This window comes from Vitis vinifera, chromosome 18, assembly GCF_030704535.1.
Source record: "Vitis vinifera cultivar Pinot Noir 40024 chromosome 18, ASM3070453v1".
NCBI lineage: Eukaryota > Viridiplantae > Streptophyta > Magnoliopsida > Vitales > Vitaceae > Vitis > Vitis vinifera.
Genome location: NC_081822.1, coordinates 24,024,558 through 24,044,116, shown reverse-complemented (window position 1 = coordinate 24,044,116; position 19,559 = coordinate 24,024,558). Strand labels below are relative to the sequence as shown.

General features: G+C 37.8%; 4 protein-coding genes across 5 annotated transcripts; all 4 read right to left on the bottom strand.

Moving 5' to 3' along the window:
- Window positions 1-1,078: 1,078 nt before the first annotated feature.
- Window positions 1,079-2,900, bottom strand: LOC104882680 (uncharacterized). The gene is made up of 2 exons (XM_010666832.3): window positions 2,126-2,900; window positions 1,079-2,049 (listed from the first exon to the last, which is right to left on the bottom strand). Exons 1-2 carry the CDS (start codon window positions 2,268-2,270, stop codon window positions 1,097-1,099), a joined length of 1,098 nt encoding a protein of 365 aa, XP_010665134.1. The 5' UTR covers window positions 2,271-2,900; the 3' UTR covers window positions 1,079-1,096.
- Window positions 2,901-3,095: 195 nt separating this feature from the next.
- Window positions 3,096-4,750, bottom strand: LOC100257188 (early nodulin-like protein 14). The gene is made up of 4 exons (XM_002265447.5): window positions 4,246-4,750; window positions 4,030-4,145; window positions 3,517-3,915; window positions 3,096-3,341 (listed from the first exon to the last, which is right to left on the bottom strand). Exons 1-4 carry the CDS (start codon window positions 4,382-4,384, stop codon window positions 3,279-3,281), a joined length of 717 nt encoding a protein of 238 aa, XP_002265483.1. The 5' UTR covers window positions 4,385-4,750; the 3' UTR covers window positions 3,096-3,278.
- A 1,805-nt stretch (window positions 4,751-6,555) lies between these two features.
- Window positions 6,556-14,059, bottom strand: LOC100262305 (G-box-binding factor 4). Its single transcript, XM_002266790.4, has 4 exons — window positions 12,904-14,059; window positions 12,642-12,713; window positions 9,444-9,473; window positions 6,556-6,994 (listed from the first exon to the last, which is right to left on the bottom strand). The coding sequence occupies exons 1-4, from the start codon at window positions 13,546-13,548 to the stop codon at window positions 6,914-6,916; spliced, it is 828 nt and encodes a 275-aa protein (XP_002266826.1). The 5' UTR covers window positions 13,549-14,059; the 3' UTR covers window positions 6,556-6,913.
- A 1,298-nt stretch (window positions 14,060-15,357) lies between these two features.
- LOC100262291 (probable mediator of RNA polymerase II transcription subunit 26c) lies at window positions 15,358-18,986 on the bottom strand. 2 transcript variants are annotated; one of them, XM_010666833.3, is made up of 11 exons: window positions 18,432-18,986; window positions 17,918-18,341; window positions 17,697-17,765; window positions 17,538-17,620; window positions 17,280-17,353; window positions 17,105-17,163; window positions 16,999-17,032; window positions 16,662-16,786; window positions 16,488-16,581; window positions 16,246-16,384; window positions 15,358-15,742 (listed from the first exon to the last, which is right to left on the bottom strand). In XM_010666833.3, the coding sequence occupies exons 2-10, from the start codon at window positions 18,269-18,271 to the stop codon at window positions 16,278-16,280; spliced, it is 999 nt and encodes a 332-aa protein (XP_010665135.1). In that variant the 5' UTR covers window positions 18,272-18,341; window positions 18,432-18,986; the 3' UTR covers window positions 15,358-15,742; window positions 16,246-16,277. The 2 variants fall into 2 exon arrangements, with proteins under 2 accessions (XP_010665135.1, XP_002265433.2); XM_002265397.5 differs by having other exon boundaries at window positions 17,918-18,973.
- Window positions 18,987-19,559: the final 573 nt, after the last annotated feature.

The window sequence follows — 19,559 nt, the reverse complement described above, 5'->3', positions numbered from 1 at the left end:
GAACAACTAAAACAGAATCCAAATTCAAAGTATCAGTAAGAGTTAAGGATCCTTCCCCAATGACTGGGGTTGTGTTACCATTGGTTGTGGAACTATTTTTTGTGAGGAAGGTCTAAGAGGTGAAACCTGTCTAGAATCAAAAGTCATATGATCTGTAGCACCAGAATCAATTATCCATGCACTATTAATAACAGGTATAAAAGTATTTAAAAACTTACCACCATGATCTGTAACGGCTACCAATGCAGAGGCTTTCTCAGCAACATTAGCCTCTATTTTTATTTCGGCAACAGTTGCAGTCGAGGTTTTCTTAGAATCCTTCTTCCGTTGATCACGATTTTTATCATTAATAACAAAGTGTTGATAGCCTAAACATGATCTAAAGGTCCATGATTCAAACCCTTGGTTCCTCATTTTTTCCTGGTCATACCAAGAGTCATTGCTTTGAAATTGTGGGATATCCAGACTGGTGGGATCAGTCTTATTGCAATGAATGCATTTGAAGGTTGACTTATCAATATTAGGGCTTGTCTTAGGACGGTTGATCGTTGTCGGACTACCATAGCGACAAAATATCCAGGATTTCAGTTACATGGCTCTGATACCAACTTCAAATTGATAAATGATAGTTTTTCATTCCTTCTTTCATTCGTTCATGCACAGAGTACATATAGAGGGTAATCACCATTCTAAGAATGGGAAAAAATGATATAAGGAAAGAATGATATAAGGAAATAACAACTAATATCTTAATATCTCGACTTTCCTAATATCTCAATATTCTTAATATCTCAACTTTCTTAATATCTAAACATTCCTAATATCTCAACACTAAATGATATAAGAAAAGAATGATATAAGGAAAGCATTCTTAATATCTCAACAACCTCACCGTCCTATGTGGCTGGCATCTTACGGATAAAAAACTATATAAACACTCTTTTTACAGCATCACCAAAATCACACATAACACACTCACTTCAGCTGCATATAGCCCCACCTCCACCACCATTTCCACCCATAAAATGAAACCAATTAATCTATATTTATCAGTCCCAAAGGAACGAAAGAGAAATCCAAATAAAGTTGAAATCATTCATCTTCTTTTAGGTCGATTTAAGCAAATAACAAGCACCATAATTGATACAACAATGGCAGATCCTGCAAAGAAACATGGACTACATAGCTTAGACTTTTTGGAAGGAGCCAACGAGCCCTGTCTGTCGTCAACTTTTTCTTCAGGAGGGTCTACTCGATCAGTTTCTGCTGGAATTTCATTTCCCATTCCTTCAACTTCTTCAGGATGATCTGACTTCAGTGACTCTGTTTGATCCTGGGCCGCTTCTTGAATTTCTGCATTCGGCTGTTGTTGTGATGGATGAGTTTCAACTCCACCATTTTCCTCATGGGCATTATATTCTTCAACCTGAGCTCCTTCAGTCACTTGATCTTGTTCAACTTTTGTTGATTCAGTTGCCTCTGGACTCTGTTCACACTCCTTTGATTTCTCCTCCGCTGCTCTACTTTTTGCTTCTGAATCAGAATCCTTTCTGGCTTTGGCTGGAGTTTCTTGGGATGATGGCACCTCTCCTTCATTCAACTGAGTGGGCTCTTCCTCTGTATCAGCAGCTTGGGACAATCTTCCCTCAACCTCATCAGTTGCCGTTACATTGTTTATCTCTTCTTTCAGAGTCTCTCTAGGATTCTCTGTTTCAGGAACCTCATCAGCCACAACTCGAGTCCTTTCATAGCTCCTTCCATCAATGTCCTCTTCCTTCACTTCCTCCATCTTAACCCCACTAATTCCTTTCACCGATTTAGGCATTAAAATCTTCAAAACCGATTCTTCTTCATTGAAACTGGCGTTGATTCCATCTAGAACAACCCCGTCTGGAATCCGAAAAACCTTTCTGAATCTCCTGACCTCAACCTCTCTCTTGTGCGCTATCCACCCCACCGTCATCATCTGTGTAATCACCTTCTCCCCACTAATAGCAATCTGAGTCCCAACTTCGTCTATACTAATCTTGAGTTTCTCCCTCGGATATCCTACATATATTCATGACAATACATCAAATATCAAGTATATATATGGAGAGATTTAAAGAGAGTGAGAGAAGAACACCTTTGAGATTGGCAGTGAGGATGAACATCTCGTCAGTTTCCATATACAGGAAAAGAGGATTGGGGCCATCTTTGGTGATGCGAAGGCTGGCGGAGATGGCATCATGACTGGGTCTGGAAACCCTGAGTCCCAATTCAATCTCCATTGTTTGAGAGATGATTGTGTGGAAGAGTGGTGAGGGAGATTAAATACAGAAACAATGGACATGGTAGGCTGAAAATAAGCACATATTCATTACTTGTTAATTCGTTACAACATTTAGAAGTCGGTTACTTCTCCTGTTATTTGCCTTGGCGGGAAGCTAACGTCTCTTTGGATGCCCTAGGCAACCCCCAAGTTCCAACACGTGTGACGCCTAGAATCATGGACAGTCGTAATTTCTAGTATATGAAACTCTTTGTTATTTTTATCTTATGGGTCAACAAGCATTTTATATTCCTAGACTTGAGGATACTATCAAAAAGGTATCACCACTGGAAATGGGCCAATTTTGGGTTCAAAATGGTCTGGGTCGAGCCCATTTGAAGCCACAAAAGACTGCAATAGGTACAATGCCAAAATGGAGGCCATCCCTTTTTATAAGAATACATATGCTGTGTCTGGGGCCATAACATTGAAAATGGGCTCAGTAAACTCATTGTAATAGCAGTGAGAATGAGAAGTAGTTTGGCATTTGAATTATGATGTTATGATTGGAGTCTGTTTTCAGTTTGTTTATGAAAGCAACTGAAGAGAGAAGAAAGGAAGAGAAATGAACACACTGTACACAGACTGTCCTTTTACACCATCTCCACATTGTTCTGAAATTATTTTTCTGCTCTGTGTTGCACATCAGATATGTCATGTCACATTTTCTTAAAGATTTGTGAAAACCTCATCCAAGAGTGACATATTGTTTCCTTCTAATGAAAGGGTGGAAAAAAGAAATGAGAGAGAAGGGGAGGGGGAGCAATTGATTGCAGGGCAAAAATAAAGAGGAAAGAGCAATGATTGAGAAGTAGGGCCAAGGACAGCATTACATGTAATTATCAAAACCCTAAAAGCTACTTTAGATTCAAGATTCAAACCCCATTGTTCCTGCTGCACACTCTCCTCCTGCTCACCTTTTCTTTTTACATACACTGCATCTCTCTCTCTCTCTCTGTACTACTTTTTACAGCATCACCAAAACCACACATACCACACTCATTTGAGCTGCAAATTGCACCACTTTCACCTGCATGTGCACCCATAAAATTTGAAACCAATCAATATCCCATCAACACCCTCCTCATTTGATATGTATAATCACAAATATCTAGGTCAAAAATGTAAATTTCAACTTGTCTTAAAAGTAAAAATTTCATTTCCAGAAAAAGAAAAAGAAAAATAAAAATAAAACCTCAAAGTACCTGCACCAACCCTCCATGGCCAGAAGTGGGCACAGGGCGTATGGTAGCAGAGTCCACTTCGCCGGTCGGCAGAGGAACCGCCGGATTACTATTGATAAACGGTATGCCGGCGCCTTTGTCCGGCATCACCGTCGCTGGAGGACTCGCACTGGGTTCTGCACTCGATGGAGCCGCCTCATGAGGGCGGAATGGCCATGGATACACCGGAGACGACGTTGGCGTGCCTCCGGAAGTCGGCGCAGGAGCCGCCCTTGGAGGTAGCGCCGGCGAAGTAGCCCAGTTGTCCCGCGGCTTTGCAGAGGCCTGCACCTTTATGGCGAGCTTTTGAGCTTGTTGGCATGCTTCGAGAGAGCCATTGTTGAAGGAGAAGTAGAAGAAGCCAGTCCGTGATGGGTGCCACTTCGCATTATAACAAGAAAAACGATCAGAAACAGAGATTCTGAGAGATTTCTAAAGAACCCAAATGAAGAATTTCCCATTTCCACACAGTATTTGCAGGGAAAATATCCATACCGTGTAAGAGGTGGAGTTGGGTTTGGTGAGGAGTGTGGCTTGAGTGAAGTTACAGAGATTGAAGGCTTCTCTGTTCTGGAAAACATAGAGATTATAATGATTCCTATGTCTGAAAACTGAAGAAAACAAACCAGAAAATACATATACATTAGTTTAACACAAACCCAGAAAAACGAAAAAAAAAAAAAACTCATCTGGTGGGGTTTTAGCACTTACTGATAGAATCTCCAACATGAACAATAGGGTTTTTCCATTCAGAAACTCCATCAACTACCACTGTTGTGGAAAGAGAGAGTTGGAAGAGTAGGGTAAGGAAAGAAGTGAAGAAGACTACAAGCATGGAGGAGGTATCCATATGATCAACAGCGTGTGTTTTTTGTTGTGTGAAAACAAAAGATAAAAAGAGAGGAATGCATTTAAGATTAGAGCTTTGTGGCCTCACGGGCTTGAAGGGAAAAAAGAGAAAAAAAAGGGTGTTGTTTTGATAAGTGTGTATGACTGACAGTATGAGATGGAGAGAGGTGTCGGGTGTGCTTGGCTTTGATGGGAAGAGTTTGAATGGATGCCAGACATGGGTCTGTGGTATTGGAGATCGTGTGTGGTGTTGTTTTTATTATTATTATTTTCACAGTAAAAGCTGGGAATGATTTTGGTTTCTGAAAATGCTTCACAAAAGCAATTTCTTTTTTTTTTTTTTTACCAAGTAAAAAGGGAGATCCAACGGTAGAGGATGAAGAGAGATGAGATTATTATTCTGAAATGATTACTCCAGTGATTACCGGGCTGCTGTATCACTGTATGTATCTTTATTTATTTTTTATTTTGCTGGGGAATCCATTTGCTTTTCCTTTATGGTTTACCTTTTTTTTCCTCCCTTTCTCTTTTCCTCCAAATTTTTTTATTTTTTTATTAGTTTAAATGGATCTTACACTTTATGCTCCAAAGATTAAAATCTCCAAAAGGGAATTTTATTTTTTATTTTTTATTTTTGGTTTTGAGCACACCATTGTAAGTAAATTAAGGAGGAAGATGTGTCAAGGCGGAAAGTAAGTGCAGACCCTTTTCTCTAGGCTGTGAAGGAATTGACCCCATTAGGGTTTAGGACTGACCCTATTAGGGTTTTAGGGCAGCCTCAATTCTAGACTCGAGCAAACGCAAACATTTCTAGTGGCATCTTAGAGAGAGAGAGAGAGAGAGAGTTAAGAATAATAGCTTTGAACTTTTTTATTCATGTTTCAACTCTTCAACCACCCAATATCATAAGACAAAGCATGATTACTGGATATGGTTGTTTAAGGTACAATGCTTCTTTCTCCTACCTTTTCTTGAATGAAGGACCCTAAATGAGAGTGGCATATTCCGCTTTCTTTAATGATGAGGGCTATTTACATATTAAAATTTGTTATTATTGTTGTAATTAAATAATTTAAGCTGAAAATAAAATGGAATTGTGGGAAGGCATACATAAACATTTTGTCATTTAAAGATAGGAATGATGGGTATCCAAATTTATGGAAGGGTCATTCCCATTCTCCTAACATTCAATATCAACCTCATCTCCTGTGATGCATGCAGGCAGGCATATATCCTCGTATGAGTAAATATTATTGGGTGAGTGGGCCTGCTAGCAAGAAAGCCGAGGGTTGCTGTGTATGGCAATGGAAGGGTGCAGAGCAGACTGCAGAGTGGAGTAGAGAATGGGGACCACCAGCTCACAAAGTGAAACTTGGGTGTGGGCCAAACTCATTACATCAAAAGGATACAGAGAATATTTGAGACAACAACTAGAAGACAAGGGGAGGATACAGTAATGGTGGACATGGGGAACAGAGTCTTCACCCTCTGACCAAACACCACCCTCATCTTCCATCACTAAAATTCAAAACACTAGAGACACAAGCTTCTTTAGTCCCAACAGTCAAGTCACAAAATTTCAGATGCTATTATGTCTTATTCTTAATTTGTAATGCATTTGTTGATTTCTTAAGTTCAAGATTTTGCTCCCAAAGTACCCAGTATCCATACCCTCTTTTTTTCTTTTTCCTTTTTTCAATATGCTGCAATGTGGGCCTATTTTTTTTCCCGCGAAAAGAAAACAACAAAAAGCTACTCTTCCCTGCCAAAAATATCTCCATCCAATCACTCAATTTCTAATATAATTCTCTTTATTTTCCCAGAGATTCCAATCTTATAGAGCCTTTGTTCCTTATCTCAAGTCCACAGCTACGGCAAAATCCAAGGGTGTTCTTGTGGAATCGTCTTCAAGACAATTCTTAAGAACTTGTAATATTCTCGAGTCTTTTTATATTCGTGAGAAATTGTTGACCTTTTGTTTCACATGATATCCATGTCTGCATTTAGTTTTTTTTTAAAAAAAAATACAAAGACTAAAATGGGAACCGGAAGATGCGTTTTTATTGCATAAAAAAATAAAAATACAAAAACCATTCCCAGCATCAAATTGGCCGGTTCCCAACCTACACCCGGTGGTTTTCAGCCTTCAACAAACAGACAAGAGGGAGAAAGTCAGAGAGCAAGGTCAAAAAATATCATAAATGCCACATTAGTCACCACTATGTATTCTGTCAAAGTGCTGCCATAGTCAGTTTTACACATTAATACACTTACTAACTACAACTATAGGTTTGTCTTACAACTCTTCAATCTCCTTTGATGGAAGTCCTTTATATCTTCAGTCATAAGGAATTTCCCTTGTAACTTGGCTTCTCATCCCCTATGTTTTTCTTTGTATCAGGGTAACCATGTTTTCTCTCAGAATATCTGAGCCAATGAAGATAGTTCTCCACAGAAGATTGCAATTTTTTTCTATGTTAGATAAGGGTGTTCTGTATTCTAATCTCATACCTGATGCATAAACAATATTCTACCACTCCATGGAGCGAACTCTTCGGAGGACGCGGGCTGGTTTCCTCCTTTCCACAACTGGGATAATTTTTTCCATGAGCTGCAGGCAAAACCAACTAGTTATTTTGAGTAATGCAATACTTAGAAGACCATTCTCCTTCTCTCCCAGCTTTCAACCATGCCAAATATCATCAGTCATAAATCAACTAACTGGTTCAAATCTCACCTTTCGGCATCAAATAACCACATATATGCAACAATTTTCTTAATAGAACAGGAAGCCAAAGCACATCAGGCCACCTCCAAAACTTCTCACTCATTTAGTATTCAATTTTTTTGGGAGGATACCATTTTATTAGGAAAACAGAAGTCCCATCAACTTAAGCATGCAGACATGATTTTTCCATTACAACAAAGAAACAAACATCTCGAAGGAGGAGACCATCAAAGTCTAAGCATGTGATCACAGCTATATACTTGAAATCATGTCTACATAAATAGAAATGCACAACAGTAAGCTACAAAAAATAAGCTTAGTTAGTCATTATATATTTACTTCAGAAGGCTTCAAATTCTCAAAATCAATATAAAGAAAATGTTTTTGTGGTCAAAACAACAGATATTTTAGGAAGTAGGAACCATAGATTTCTTAGAAAATGTATCCAACAAGGATCATAAGCAATTAATGGTAATTTTGAGCACCCACTACAAATCACAAGGAACTTCCTCTGTGCAGTGATTTCAAGTGTCTTTTCTCTTTCCTTTTTTTTTTTCCTCCATTGGTCATAGAACACGCTTATATTTGCTTCAAAATAGGTTTTACCATTTCATACCTTTTTTTTTTCATGCATCTTGAGACATTTATCAATCCTAAGGAAAAAAAATGCCCCAAGGGAAGAAGGAAAAAAAAACAACTGAACCATGACAAACTACTAGAGCAAGCAATTCAGGTTCCAATGAACCAGAGCCAAGCAACCCACTTTCAAATCTTGGCTCTCGAGAGGTATGAACAACTCTGTGAATATCCATCAGAACTTGAATCCTCCAACTGATAAGAAGCCAGTGGAAAGGTCCTGATAAAAATATAAAATAAGCTCTCAAGAAGAAACTATGAGTCACTAAATACCCCTCATATCTGACTAAACTGGCAAGTGGTTGGAGGGATGGGGAGGTTTCAGGTTCTAATCCATGCAATAGAAAAAATAACAATAATAACAAAAATAACAAACAAAAAACAAGGAAAAAAAACCAAAAAAAAAAACCTAAGAGTCGTTAAAAAGGGAAATATGAGAGTAAAAACATGTTTTCCATCTTCATATCTTCCGTTAAAAAACGTTTAGCACACATAAAAATGGAAGCAGGAGCTCTCAACTCTAAGAAGTACTAACTTCTGCAATTATACCCTAATTAGCATCTTCCCAGGAAGAACTGTAGACATCAATAGTTAATAAAATAACAAAGATGAGAACTAATGTTATAAGTAGACCTCAATAATCTGATTTTAGAGGGTCCAGCCATCAAAGAACCAACTGGTTCAACAGGATACTTATAACCATCACAGTATATAAGATGCTTCTGCCAATCCTCTACAAACTCGCTTTGGAACTCAAAAACAACTTTCCCCACCAACATTCTTGCCATATTTGCAAGAATCTTGACCAAATAGCTTGTATAAACACCCACCTAACTTATGGGTCTAAAATCCTAAAGAGACTAATTTCTTTAATATTTTCTGCCCCACCTTTCTTTTGGAACTGGGCCTAAAACACACCATATAAACTTCCTGAAATTTCCTCAAGAACACTGAGACATCCTATCCTCTTTGACAGTCTTCAAATTTGTTGGCAAAACACAAGCATGAAGCTATCAAAACCCACCAAGGTTTTGCACACTACACAAAAGATGGCCTTTTAAAGAGATCATGATGTAGCTTTCTAATTACAATAAGGTGGTCTGCATACATGTGCATGGAACATCACAACAGGGCATAGGCAATATAAGCAAGTCAGAATCACATTTTCTACAAAAAAGAAGGGTACAAAACCCAAAATTTCATGAAAAACAATGTTTGAGAAATGATCCAAATGCCTTCTAATGCTATAATAACATAAACAATGATTTCTAGTGAACTGTGTGTTCTTCAGTTGGTGCTAGTTCTTCCAACAGATAAAACTCTTGCAACAAGTTGAAAGTTGATGTAACCCAAAATTTCATGAAAAACGATGTTTGAGAAATGATCCAAACACCTTCTAATGCTATAACAACATAAACAATGACTTCTAGTAAACTGTGTGTTCTTCAGTTGGTGCTAGTTCTTCCAAAAGATAAAACTCTTGCAACAACTTGAGAGTTGATGTGCTTAGAAGATTTTATACATTCATAAGCCAGCTTATGTCTTTAAACAAGAAAATAGGCTTCAACAAGACAGAAAATGCACTAAACCAAATTTCTCAGTGGTTCTTCCCCCACCGAAATATAAAGACTGATATTGAAAAATATTTTTTAAAAAAAAAAAGGAAGAGAGAAAAACATCATGTTAGAATCCATACCTGCTTTAACCTTTCTTTTGAACGCTCAGCCTGTAAATTAAAACCTTTTGTTAGTTCAAAGAACTACAGAGGTGAAGAAAGAAGAAAAATACAAAAATTGCAATGCAACAAAAGAGAATTAGAATATTCCTAATATAAAAATTACACTGCATAAACTATTTTGTCTCTTGCCATTGATGACATTGCAAGTGGGGATAACAATAAAATTAGATTAATAACTCTCCCATAACTCATTCAAAACATGAAAATCATACAGAGAACATGAGATGAAAATATAACTCAAAACCCATAACTCTACCATTTTACCTAATTGATATCAATATTTGATTCCTATCTCCACATTTTCAAAACCTGACCTGTGATTAACATAATAATATCGCAATATAAAGATGTGAGCACTGACAGGTGCTATCTCATTTCCATATATTCTTTAACACTTGGTGTACTTGTACTACAACAAGCATCTGAAACAAAAAGCGTCCAAGATGTGGACCTTGTGTATTAAAATTAAAATTTATTTATGCTCCTAAAGAGAGAACCAGACAATTTTGATTTTCTGAAAATAGAAAGAGAGATGAAACTTGATATGAGAGGCATAGGTGGGATTGAAACAATCTTGCAGCTCTGCTCTGTTTCTTTAAAAATCACCTTTTAATCCTTCATGTGTCTTTTATTTCTTTGTTTCCTACAATAATTATGGAAAACACTCATTGTATTTAGTAGTATAGAATTATCATCCAGAAACAGATATATTAGCCCCTGGCAAATAGATATCATAAATTAATTATTGTTTTTCTTCTGTTTTTTTTATAGGTAAATTTTTTAGAGCAAATATTATAAGTTAATTATTGTTGTGCTATTCCCATTCAAAGTAATGATTTGGAATGACAAACTACTTTTTTAATTTAAAAAGTAGTAGTCTAAGGACAAGCAATTAAATCAAAACTCACAAACAAACAAGAACTTTAAATGATGTATGATCATCTAACTTTTGGAACTAATTTTGTAATTTTTATTTACTGCATCCATAGACATTTATAATATACACATTGTAAGGTATTAAATATTCTACATTTATGTTGTGTGACAAATATCTATGGGAAAAGGTCTAAAAGACATATTGGCTTAACTTTAATAAAAAATGCAAAATGGATTTGTAACATTGTTGTGGATACAGGTTTTGAATTCTGGCAGAGTCATAAGATGATACTCTAAAGAGTTTGCATCATATTGTTTGTTACCTAACAAGGTCTAATCAATACCATAAATTTTAATTAAAAAAAAATGTGGTGGGAAAAGTGGTTTCATATTTCAAACATGCGTTTGTGGAAGGCAGACAAATTCTGAATGCAATTTTCATAGCTAATGAAGACATTGAATCAAGGCTAAAAAGCAACAGTGGTGGAGTCTCTTGGAAGGCTCCAAGTGGATTAGATGGATTAAGTGATGCATCTCTACAATGCAATTCTCCATTTTAGTAAATGAGACTCCCACAAGTTTTTTCTAAAGTTCTAAAGACTTGAGACATCTTTTTGATGGGTAAAGCAAGAGAATATTATAAAAAGAAAAACCAAAAGTGCACCCCAAAGTACATATGTAGTAGAGACTTGAGACATGGTGATCCTCTGTCCCCATATCTCTTTCTTATGGTCATGACAACAATCTCTCACATCCTAAATAAAAGCTAAGGAAGGGATGTTCATAGCAGGGTTCTCTACTAGGGGAAGGTGTGGGTTTGGAGGTGTCCCTTATGTTATTTGTTAATGAACTCTTATTCTATGTGATGCAATGGAGGAGCATATAGAGCATCTGAACAGGAATTTATGTGGTTTGCCGCAATATCAGGTTTAAAGATCACTCTCGAAAAAAGAAAGTTGATCCCATTAAAGGGTGCCAATGTGGAGGAACTAATTGAGGTACTGGGATGTAGGGTGGGGGCCCTCCCCACCATCTAGGTCTTTGTTGAGAACCCCTGGCATACCATCTTGGGTTTGGAACACTGTATGACAAAGATTTCAAAAATGGCTCGCTATGTGGAAGAAACAGCACCTATCAAAAAGAGGAAAGCCAACTCTGATAAAAAACACTCTATCAATTTGTCAATCTACTTCATATCATTATTTGTCATCTCAAGAAAAGTGAGTTCAAGGCTAGAAAAGATCCAAAGGGATTTCCTTTAAGGGTAGGGGCTCTTGACAGAAAGTCACATATGGTGAATTGATCAACAATTTTTTCGAATAAGAGGAGTGGGGTTTTTGGAATTAGAAGTTTCTTAAACATGCTCTCTAACTAGCTTAATAGTCTTTAACATTTTTCATCGCTTGTTAGAGAGCATGTTTAAGAGAACTAAGAGGAAATCATTGAGCATTCCATGGATAATAATGGGCAAAGGGGAGGCAGGTCAAGCAAAGAGGACATGGAGTGAATCAATAGAAAGAAATTTAAATTTTCATATGTTCTATTTAATAGAGACTTTTGACAAGCTGAACAGAAGAGAAGATATCTTGTCAGCATCAAATGTTTGAATAATTGTTGATCGAAGAATTTACAAGCTGAACCCAAAGTCAATTAACTAAATTCTTGGAATCAATCAGTTTTTGTTTAGAAAAAGGCTCAAAGCCCAGACTGCAGGGAAGAAATGAGATGAATGGTTTCTTCTGTTAGACATGGTGACTGTAGAAGGTACAGAACATGAGGATTTTAGGGGAATCCTCATAAAGTAAACATGAGAAGATGTGCTGAGATATCCACACATTTGAACAAACGGTAGGGTTTTGTTAAGAAGCCCCTCTTTTATGGAGTTCTTCAACAGCTTGGGTTGTACAATGGTTTAAGGTGCTTGTGTTTTTTCTTTGCTTCTGTTTCTTGTTTCTACCTGCTATCATGCTTTGAGTCTTAATTTTCGAATAACAAAAATACTGGATAACTCTGAAGGACAAATTAAACACAGTAACTTCATTGCTTCACAAGTATCCAAATATTAAACTCAAATAAACAATATTTTATATTGTAAATAAGTACCATAACATACATGATCATCCATTCCAATCTGAAAAAGCGCCATAAAGGACATAATCATCAACTCAAATCCAAATATTTAGCAACAAAGACCATACTACATTATCAAGAAAACAATTACGGTCTGTCATTGTCAAATAATAAGTGACTTAATTTTGAAGATTAAACTAAATAATGTACCTTCTCTTTCAATAGCTGCTCATTCTCCTCCTCCAGTCTTACTGCTGATGATTCTAATTCAACTTGGTATGCCTACACTCGAAAATACCCGAAAACATGGGAATCAAAGTGCTCAGAAGAAATCAAATACTCGAGGAATGTTCAATTTTGGGAAATCTAGGCAACAGAAAGAAATTTTTTTCTTATCTTCAATTTCTTTCTTGGAAAAAGAGAACAGAATTTTTTCTTTTTAAAATACTAGTGTCTAGAGAGAACATTCCACCTGCTTCCGCTCCCTCGACCTGGCCGCAGACTCTCTGTTCTTGATCATCCGGCGCTGCTTCTGCTGAGCCGCCTTATCCAAGGGCTCCAAGACAGGCGCCCTCCTCTTGCCTCTTCCCCCAACAATCTCCATTCCATTCCCAAACCCTATCACCGAACCCTCCACCTGCGCCGGCGTGATGGGACTCGGCGGCACGGGATCAAAAGCGAAAATCCCTCCGCTCAGCCGCTGCGTCACCAGGGGAACCTTCACGTCCCGATCCTCCCCTTCTTCCTCCACCGCCCCTGCCTTCGCCAGAAAATCCTCCAAAGTCATCATATCGTCCTCAACTTCCTCCTTACACTCCCTCCTACCACCCCCTCCCGCCACGATCTCCCTCCACACATCATCCACCGTCTTCGCCGCCGGCGCCCCCTCCAGCTCCGCCATCGCTCCCGTCCCGGAGTCCACCAACGTGATCTCCGCGTCAACGAGCGTGCTCTCTGAGGGGGGAGCGGCGCTGTAGACGTTGCGGAGGAGGCCGTCCACCGTCATCGAACCGAGTCCCGACTTCCCCTGGTCGGAAGCCACGGACTTCGACGAGGAACGACGTCTTAGATCCGAATTGCGAGAAGATGAAGACGCCATCACCTTCGGCGACACCATTTCCAGGGACCCCAAACCACAGCTTCTTTCGGATGCTCAGAATTAGGGGTTCAGATTAGGTTAATGTACGAACTCTGGTTTTGAATTTTGGAAGAGTTTGAAATCATGTGATGAGGAAGCCAGAGGGGTTTTGATCTGAAACGACGAGGAGGAGCGAGCGCGTGAGACTGAGCAAGGTGTTTTTGAAAACTCCCTGGGAGGCCTTTTTCTGGAACTTTCTATAAATGGAATACTTTCAGCCGGTAGCCGGTTGCCGGTTGAACAGGCTCCCCGGCCTTAGTATTTATTATCCTACAAAATGATTCTAACTTTTACCTTTTTCAATAAATTCACCCCCCAGGGCCCAAGACATCATTTTCTACACTAAGTTTTTTCTCCTCATCATCTTCTTTCTTTGGATTTTTAAATTTTCCTAGGGTTCGGGGGCTTTGTTCCACTGGTAGATGGGTGTTGAATTTGAGGGATTGATGTACCCCACCAACAGCTAATAGCTCGGGCGGCTGAATTAACATCTTCCATCGAAATTTTCTATTTGCCAATAAACGACTTGACAAAAGATGATGTTGCTTGTTGCTTGTTGCTGTGCTGTATGAGTTGTGTCCCCAACGCATAATTTTTGTTTTACACGATCAGTGGGTTTGTGATTTCAAATTATTTAAAATATGTTTTGAAGTTTTGGTTTTTAAAAGACCGCCCGGTCCTTTTTTTAAATATGTTGATAAATAACGTATTATTATAATTTGAATATTAAAATTAATTTTTAAATAAATAAATATATCAATTCAATATTTTAAATTAATATAAACACCCTTAACTTAAAATAAAAATTAAATAATAAACTCAAAATGACCACTTTAGACATTTTTTTTTTAATCACTCTAAATTATCCCTTCAACCTTTGGAATTTGGACAGTTTGTGTGAAAAAATTTCTTGATATCACTGCACTGCCGAATAGTGAAGGAATTTTTCTAGATTGATAAATTGTAAAATTTATTGGCGACAGAAAATGACACTTGATTTTAGATAAGAGCAAATAAAAGATGGGATTGGCGACAAGTAATCAATCAAATAAAAGGACCCTTTTTTATGTGTTCTCCAGTTTTTGCTAGTTATTACTAAGTTGCGTATTATTACTACGTAGTGATATTAGTCTCGAGACGAAGCTCCACGAAATCATCAATAATCAAACAAAAATTTATATCAAATGCAAGTTTATCCTAAAAATTATTCCTTATAACATAACTAGCTGACCCTACCACGGTTACATCTATTATAAATGATTATCTTGAGATGAATATCTACTCGGAAAAAAAAGGGTTTTCAGTATATTTTTTTTTTTTTTTGTGTGCAATATTAGTGTTTATATTATTTTATGCACACAAGTACGTACTGTAGCAACTGATGGTCCGGAAGACTGGACAGGGTTGAGCGCGGTGGGGGAGGGGGGGAAGGGAATTTGACACCAAAACGAAGACTTCGGGCAAACCGGTGAGTATTGAATGTCGGCTGATCCCACCAACAACTTTGAACATCAATTGTTGTATTTATGGTTCCAGTTGTACTGACACGCCCACTTGACAAATGGTACCCATTCCACCGGCACGGACCATGGTGCACACATTTGAAATGCAAATGAGTATTAGCCCAATTCATATCACACCCAACCACCACTGCACCATACGTGTGAGATCCGTGGGCCCTCAACTGATCGTAGCTAATGGAATCTAAACATGATTTGACCATCACTACAACCCTTCCCTACCCTAGAGCGTGAAAAATCAAAAGCCACAGCTGTGTTGACACGATGGTGCCTTCTAATCGGGACCAAATCCAATAGGTTTTATCAAGTTTGCTACAATATACATTTGCAGCTGGCAATCGTGGAGTCACCCCTGTGTAACCCACATGCAATTGTTTGGCATGCAGTACTACAGTGAATCCGTCTGATGCAATCATATGGATTCTCCTTCACAGTATTTTCGTTTTTTGTTTTATCACGTCAGTCGTCACTGCTCATGCCAGTACCCAACAACACCCTCTTCCTGAAACAAAACAATATTACAAACCCATAAAAGTCACATGTATCACGGTCACAACTCCTGCTTCCTACAATTCCACCACTTCGCCCCAGAGCTCAGCCGCCAGTTGGAGCCCTTTTGACCCTTAGCGGTTTCAACTCCTAATTTTTACAGCCTGAAAAATCAATCAACAGAAGCAGGAACAGTTAGGTGAGGGTGTTGCTGCAGACTCTTACAGATTCTTTCATCTTCTTCATCAAAGAGACAAAGTGAACAAATATTCTTAATCCTACAGCAAATCATATTATATCAGGCTTCACTGAATCAGTCGGGTAAACAAACAGATACAGCAGGAATTCACTTTCTCCTCAATTTTCACGCTTTTCTTAACTTTAATTTTAATTGGCCACGTTATCATCCTCAAGTTATTTTGACCAACAAGATAATGGGTTCAATTCAAGCATATTCACTTTTTTTTTCCAAGAAAAATCATACGGAGAAAGAAAAGGATTTTTGTTCTAACAAATAAATTTTCTTGAAAGGAAGCATTATCTTGTGAATCCAAATAAAGTTGTTATCACTGTAGTGGCCCAATAAACATGGAGGAGACAAGGGCTCATGGGATGGATCCAAACAGATAACAGATAAAGTTCAATAAAGGATTGGTTTAACGTTTACCGGTATTGCCGGTATTAATTTGTGCTTTGTAATCACCAATGTTTTGCCTGAACGCCTCCCCTGTTCTTGGCAAAGAATGTATTCTTGGGTTTGGGAATGTCATGAATATCCATCACTTGAATTGTTCTCTGTTTTTTTGCTGCAGAAAAACATTAATATAAGTATATAACTTCGTCATGAGAACTGGACTAAAATCACACAATATATATAACAACGTTTGAATAAAATTGATCAATATAGACCATTTTGAGCTTCCTGATAATTCTCATGAAGCCGCCTTCTAGCCGAAGCCAATTTTTCTTCATCTACGAGGCTGTCTTTCTGCTCCCTCTGTTTCTGCAAATCATAAAGAACCAATAAGCTCATAAAAGCAGAAAAACCAAGCAAATTTTGAAGTTTTTGATTAGGTAGTATACATTTAGAGCAACAGAAGTAGGAATGGGAGGCGTTTGGTTTGGCTTATTTGGAGTTTCTCTTCGGGGAACTGCCTTCCTTTTCGGTTCAAGTTCCACATTGTTCTTGTCAGAACCAGAGCTTCCATCTGCAACAAATTCAAACAATGTTAACGCTGTGCTCGTTGCAAAGAAAGCAATACTAATATACAATTATTTGGCCAGCTTCAGTTCAGAATATCTTTAATTTCTTTTACTCAATTTACCCAGAAGCCAAACCAGAATGTAAATAGAAAAAAATATATATTAATAAACAGAACTAATGATCAAGTTAAACTTTGAATCTGATTCAATCACTTACTGTGTGGATTTGGAGAATATGCAAAATCAGGTACCTGAAAAGCATAAAAATAATATGAATACCAATGTCAAATAATGCTTATAGAAATAGGAGAGATTTTTCTTACCTGGTGATGAACATTGGAGGTGCTTTTCAGGTGGTTCTGTTGAGGAGAGTCTCCATCAGCTGCAGCCATTAGTAACCTTCTCGTTAAACTTTTGACAAGTGATCTTTATCCAACTTTCTGTAATTCATCCAAAGAATCTTATGAAAAGCAACGAACTGAGAATTCTGATTGTTACCAACAATTGCAGAAGCTGTAGTTTCCCCAGGTGTACTCAGTTTCACCCATTCGTCAACCAGATCTTTCCACTTCCTGAGAAACAAAAATTCTTTCACCCTTTGATTTCACACACGATTGCTTGCCATTTAAAATTGAATTTGATGCTTAATTGGTTGAGAAGAAAAATGGTAGAACAGGAAAAAGACAATAGGAGGCCTTTCTTTTCCTTTACTTTCTCGGCAACCAAACAGACTACAAAGTTTTTCTTTCCTCAAACCTGACGAGTTGCTTAACCAGCCTTCGAACTTCATTGGATGGATGCTTCCGTAATCGGTTCACGTGCCGTCCGATGTCAGTTTCCTGAGAAAATACAGAAGAAAAAGAAGGATCAGCGAGAAACACGGAGAGAGATAAAGAAAGCTGTTTGAGTCACTACCTTAAGAGCTTTAAATGTGATATCCATGTCTGCGAGACTCTGAAGCAAATCAACCAGAGAATCCTCTAACTGAAGAAATTACAAATTAGAAACAGTTAAGGTACGCCAGGTTAACGAGAAACCGTATTCCGATTTACGTTGCTTTTCCCACACTTTCTCACCAACCAAACAGAGCATTAACTATACAAAAGTTAAAAGACAATTGAGATGAAAAAAAAAACCTGATCAGGATCTTCAAGGCGCTCCTTGATCGCAAGAATCTTAGACTGCTCTTCATCGATTGATCCATCTCTATCCCTCTCCACTGACTCTGGCGTCTCAATCCAGGACTCGTCTTGCAACTGATCCATCTTTTCCTTCACAGACCGATCACCATTTGGCTTATGAATACGATCGCGATCGCAGTTCAGGCATCGCGAAACCACAGGCGTATAAAGCCGTTCGACGATGCTATCTCTTCGGCCCTTGAATTCTTCGCTGTAATCCACAGACGCTACAGACACTGCTGTTTCTATCAATGTCCACACATCCACACCCGAACTCTCCAAGATCGATCGAAACTCATCGCAATCCATCTCCTTAAAAGGTGTCTGTTCTGGATCCAGAACTACTCAGTCACCAATCCAGATGCCTCAAGAACCTCACCTACGCATCAAATCAAGCTGCTTATAATCGTAAAACAGTTCTGAGTCATCGACTACGATTGAACAACAAGATCACGCCATCATCACCAACCTGCAAATCCATCGATTCTCAACCTGACTCCACCAGATTCCGTCCCCGCTTTTCCACGCCAATCACGAAGCTTTACGGAACAGATAAAAGGGAAATGGTAAAGTGAAATCCTCGGAACAAGCCTTCCAGTTTCCCTCACTTTCTCATTCGCCAAACAGAAATTTCAAAGAAAGAACCTCAGATTTTGTATAATTTTTTCACTTTCATTTTCCTTTTTATTACTATTATTATTTTATTTTTTATTTTTTTCCCTTTGGTTTTCCGTTGCTGACTCTTTGAAGAGACGAGGGAATTATCGGTCTCTTTCGGCGGTGAATATATTACTTCTATTTTTAGGGTTTTGTCGCATTTCGGCTGAAACGCCACCCGTCCGTCATCTTCAACTAGCGACAGCTAATATCTAACCGCTGGCAAACCCTCGCCGAAAGCAGTATCCAAGGGATGGATGAGGGCCTTCATCATTTAAAATCACAGTGAACGTGAAGCAAGCGTAGAGGCTAAGTAGGCATATTCTCTCTCTTCTTTCGTCCCGAAATGACAAAATTGCCCATGATATTCGTGGCTGATGAGTTGACTGGTCTGAAATAAATGACAAGATATAAGCTTATCCAATGAATAAAAGAAGGTAATTATTGCATATGTACACCTACCTAAATCTTGTACACGTGGCAACATCACATGGTGCGGGTCCCGCTTTGTTTTGGCGTTTTCCTCTCCGATTATATAAAGATCGCTGGTGTTTATCGAAAAGTCAAAGCTCTGAAGGGTTGATGGTGGATTGAGTTAGCTCGTTTAGTCTAAAGAATAATTTTTTCTACTCAATTCACCCGTTGAAAATCAATACCTTTGACAGCTAATTCTATTTTCTAAAATTAAAAATTAAAAAATGCTTAATTTTTTCCAAAGAAAAAAAAACACTAAATTAAATATATTTAATAAAATAATTTAATAAATTGACTTAAAATTAAAAACAATTTTAAATAATAAAGGAAGAAAATAAAATTTTATTCTTAAATTTATATTTATATTTTATTTTTTATCACAGTTTATCATAATTATATTCACAATTTTTTTTCACTATTTCACGACTTCCATTAATATAATTTACGAGAATAATATATTAATTTA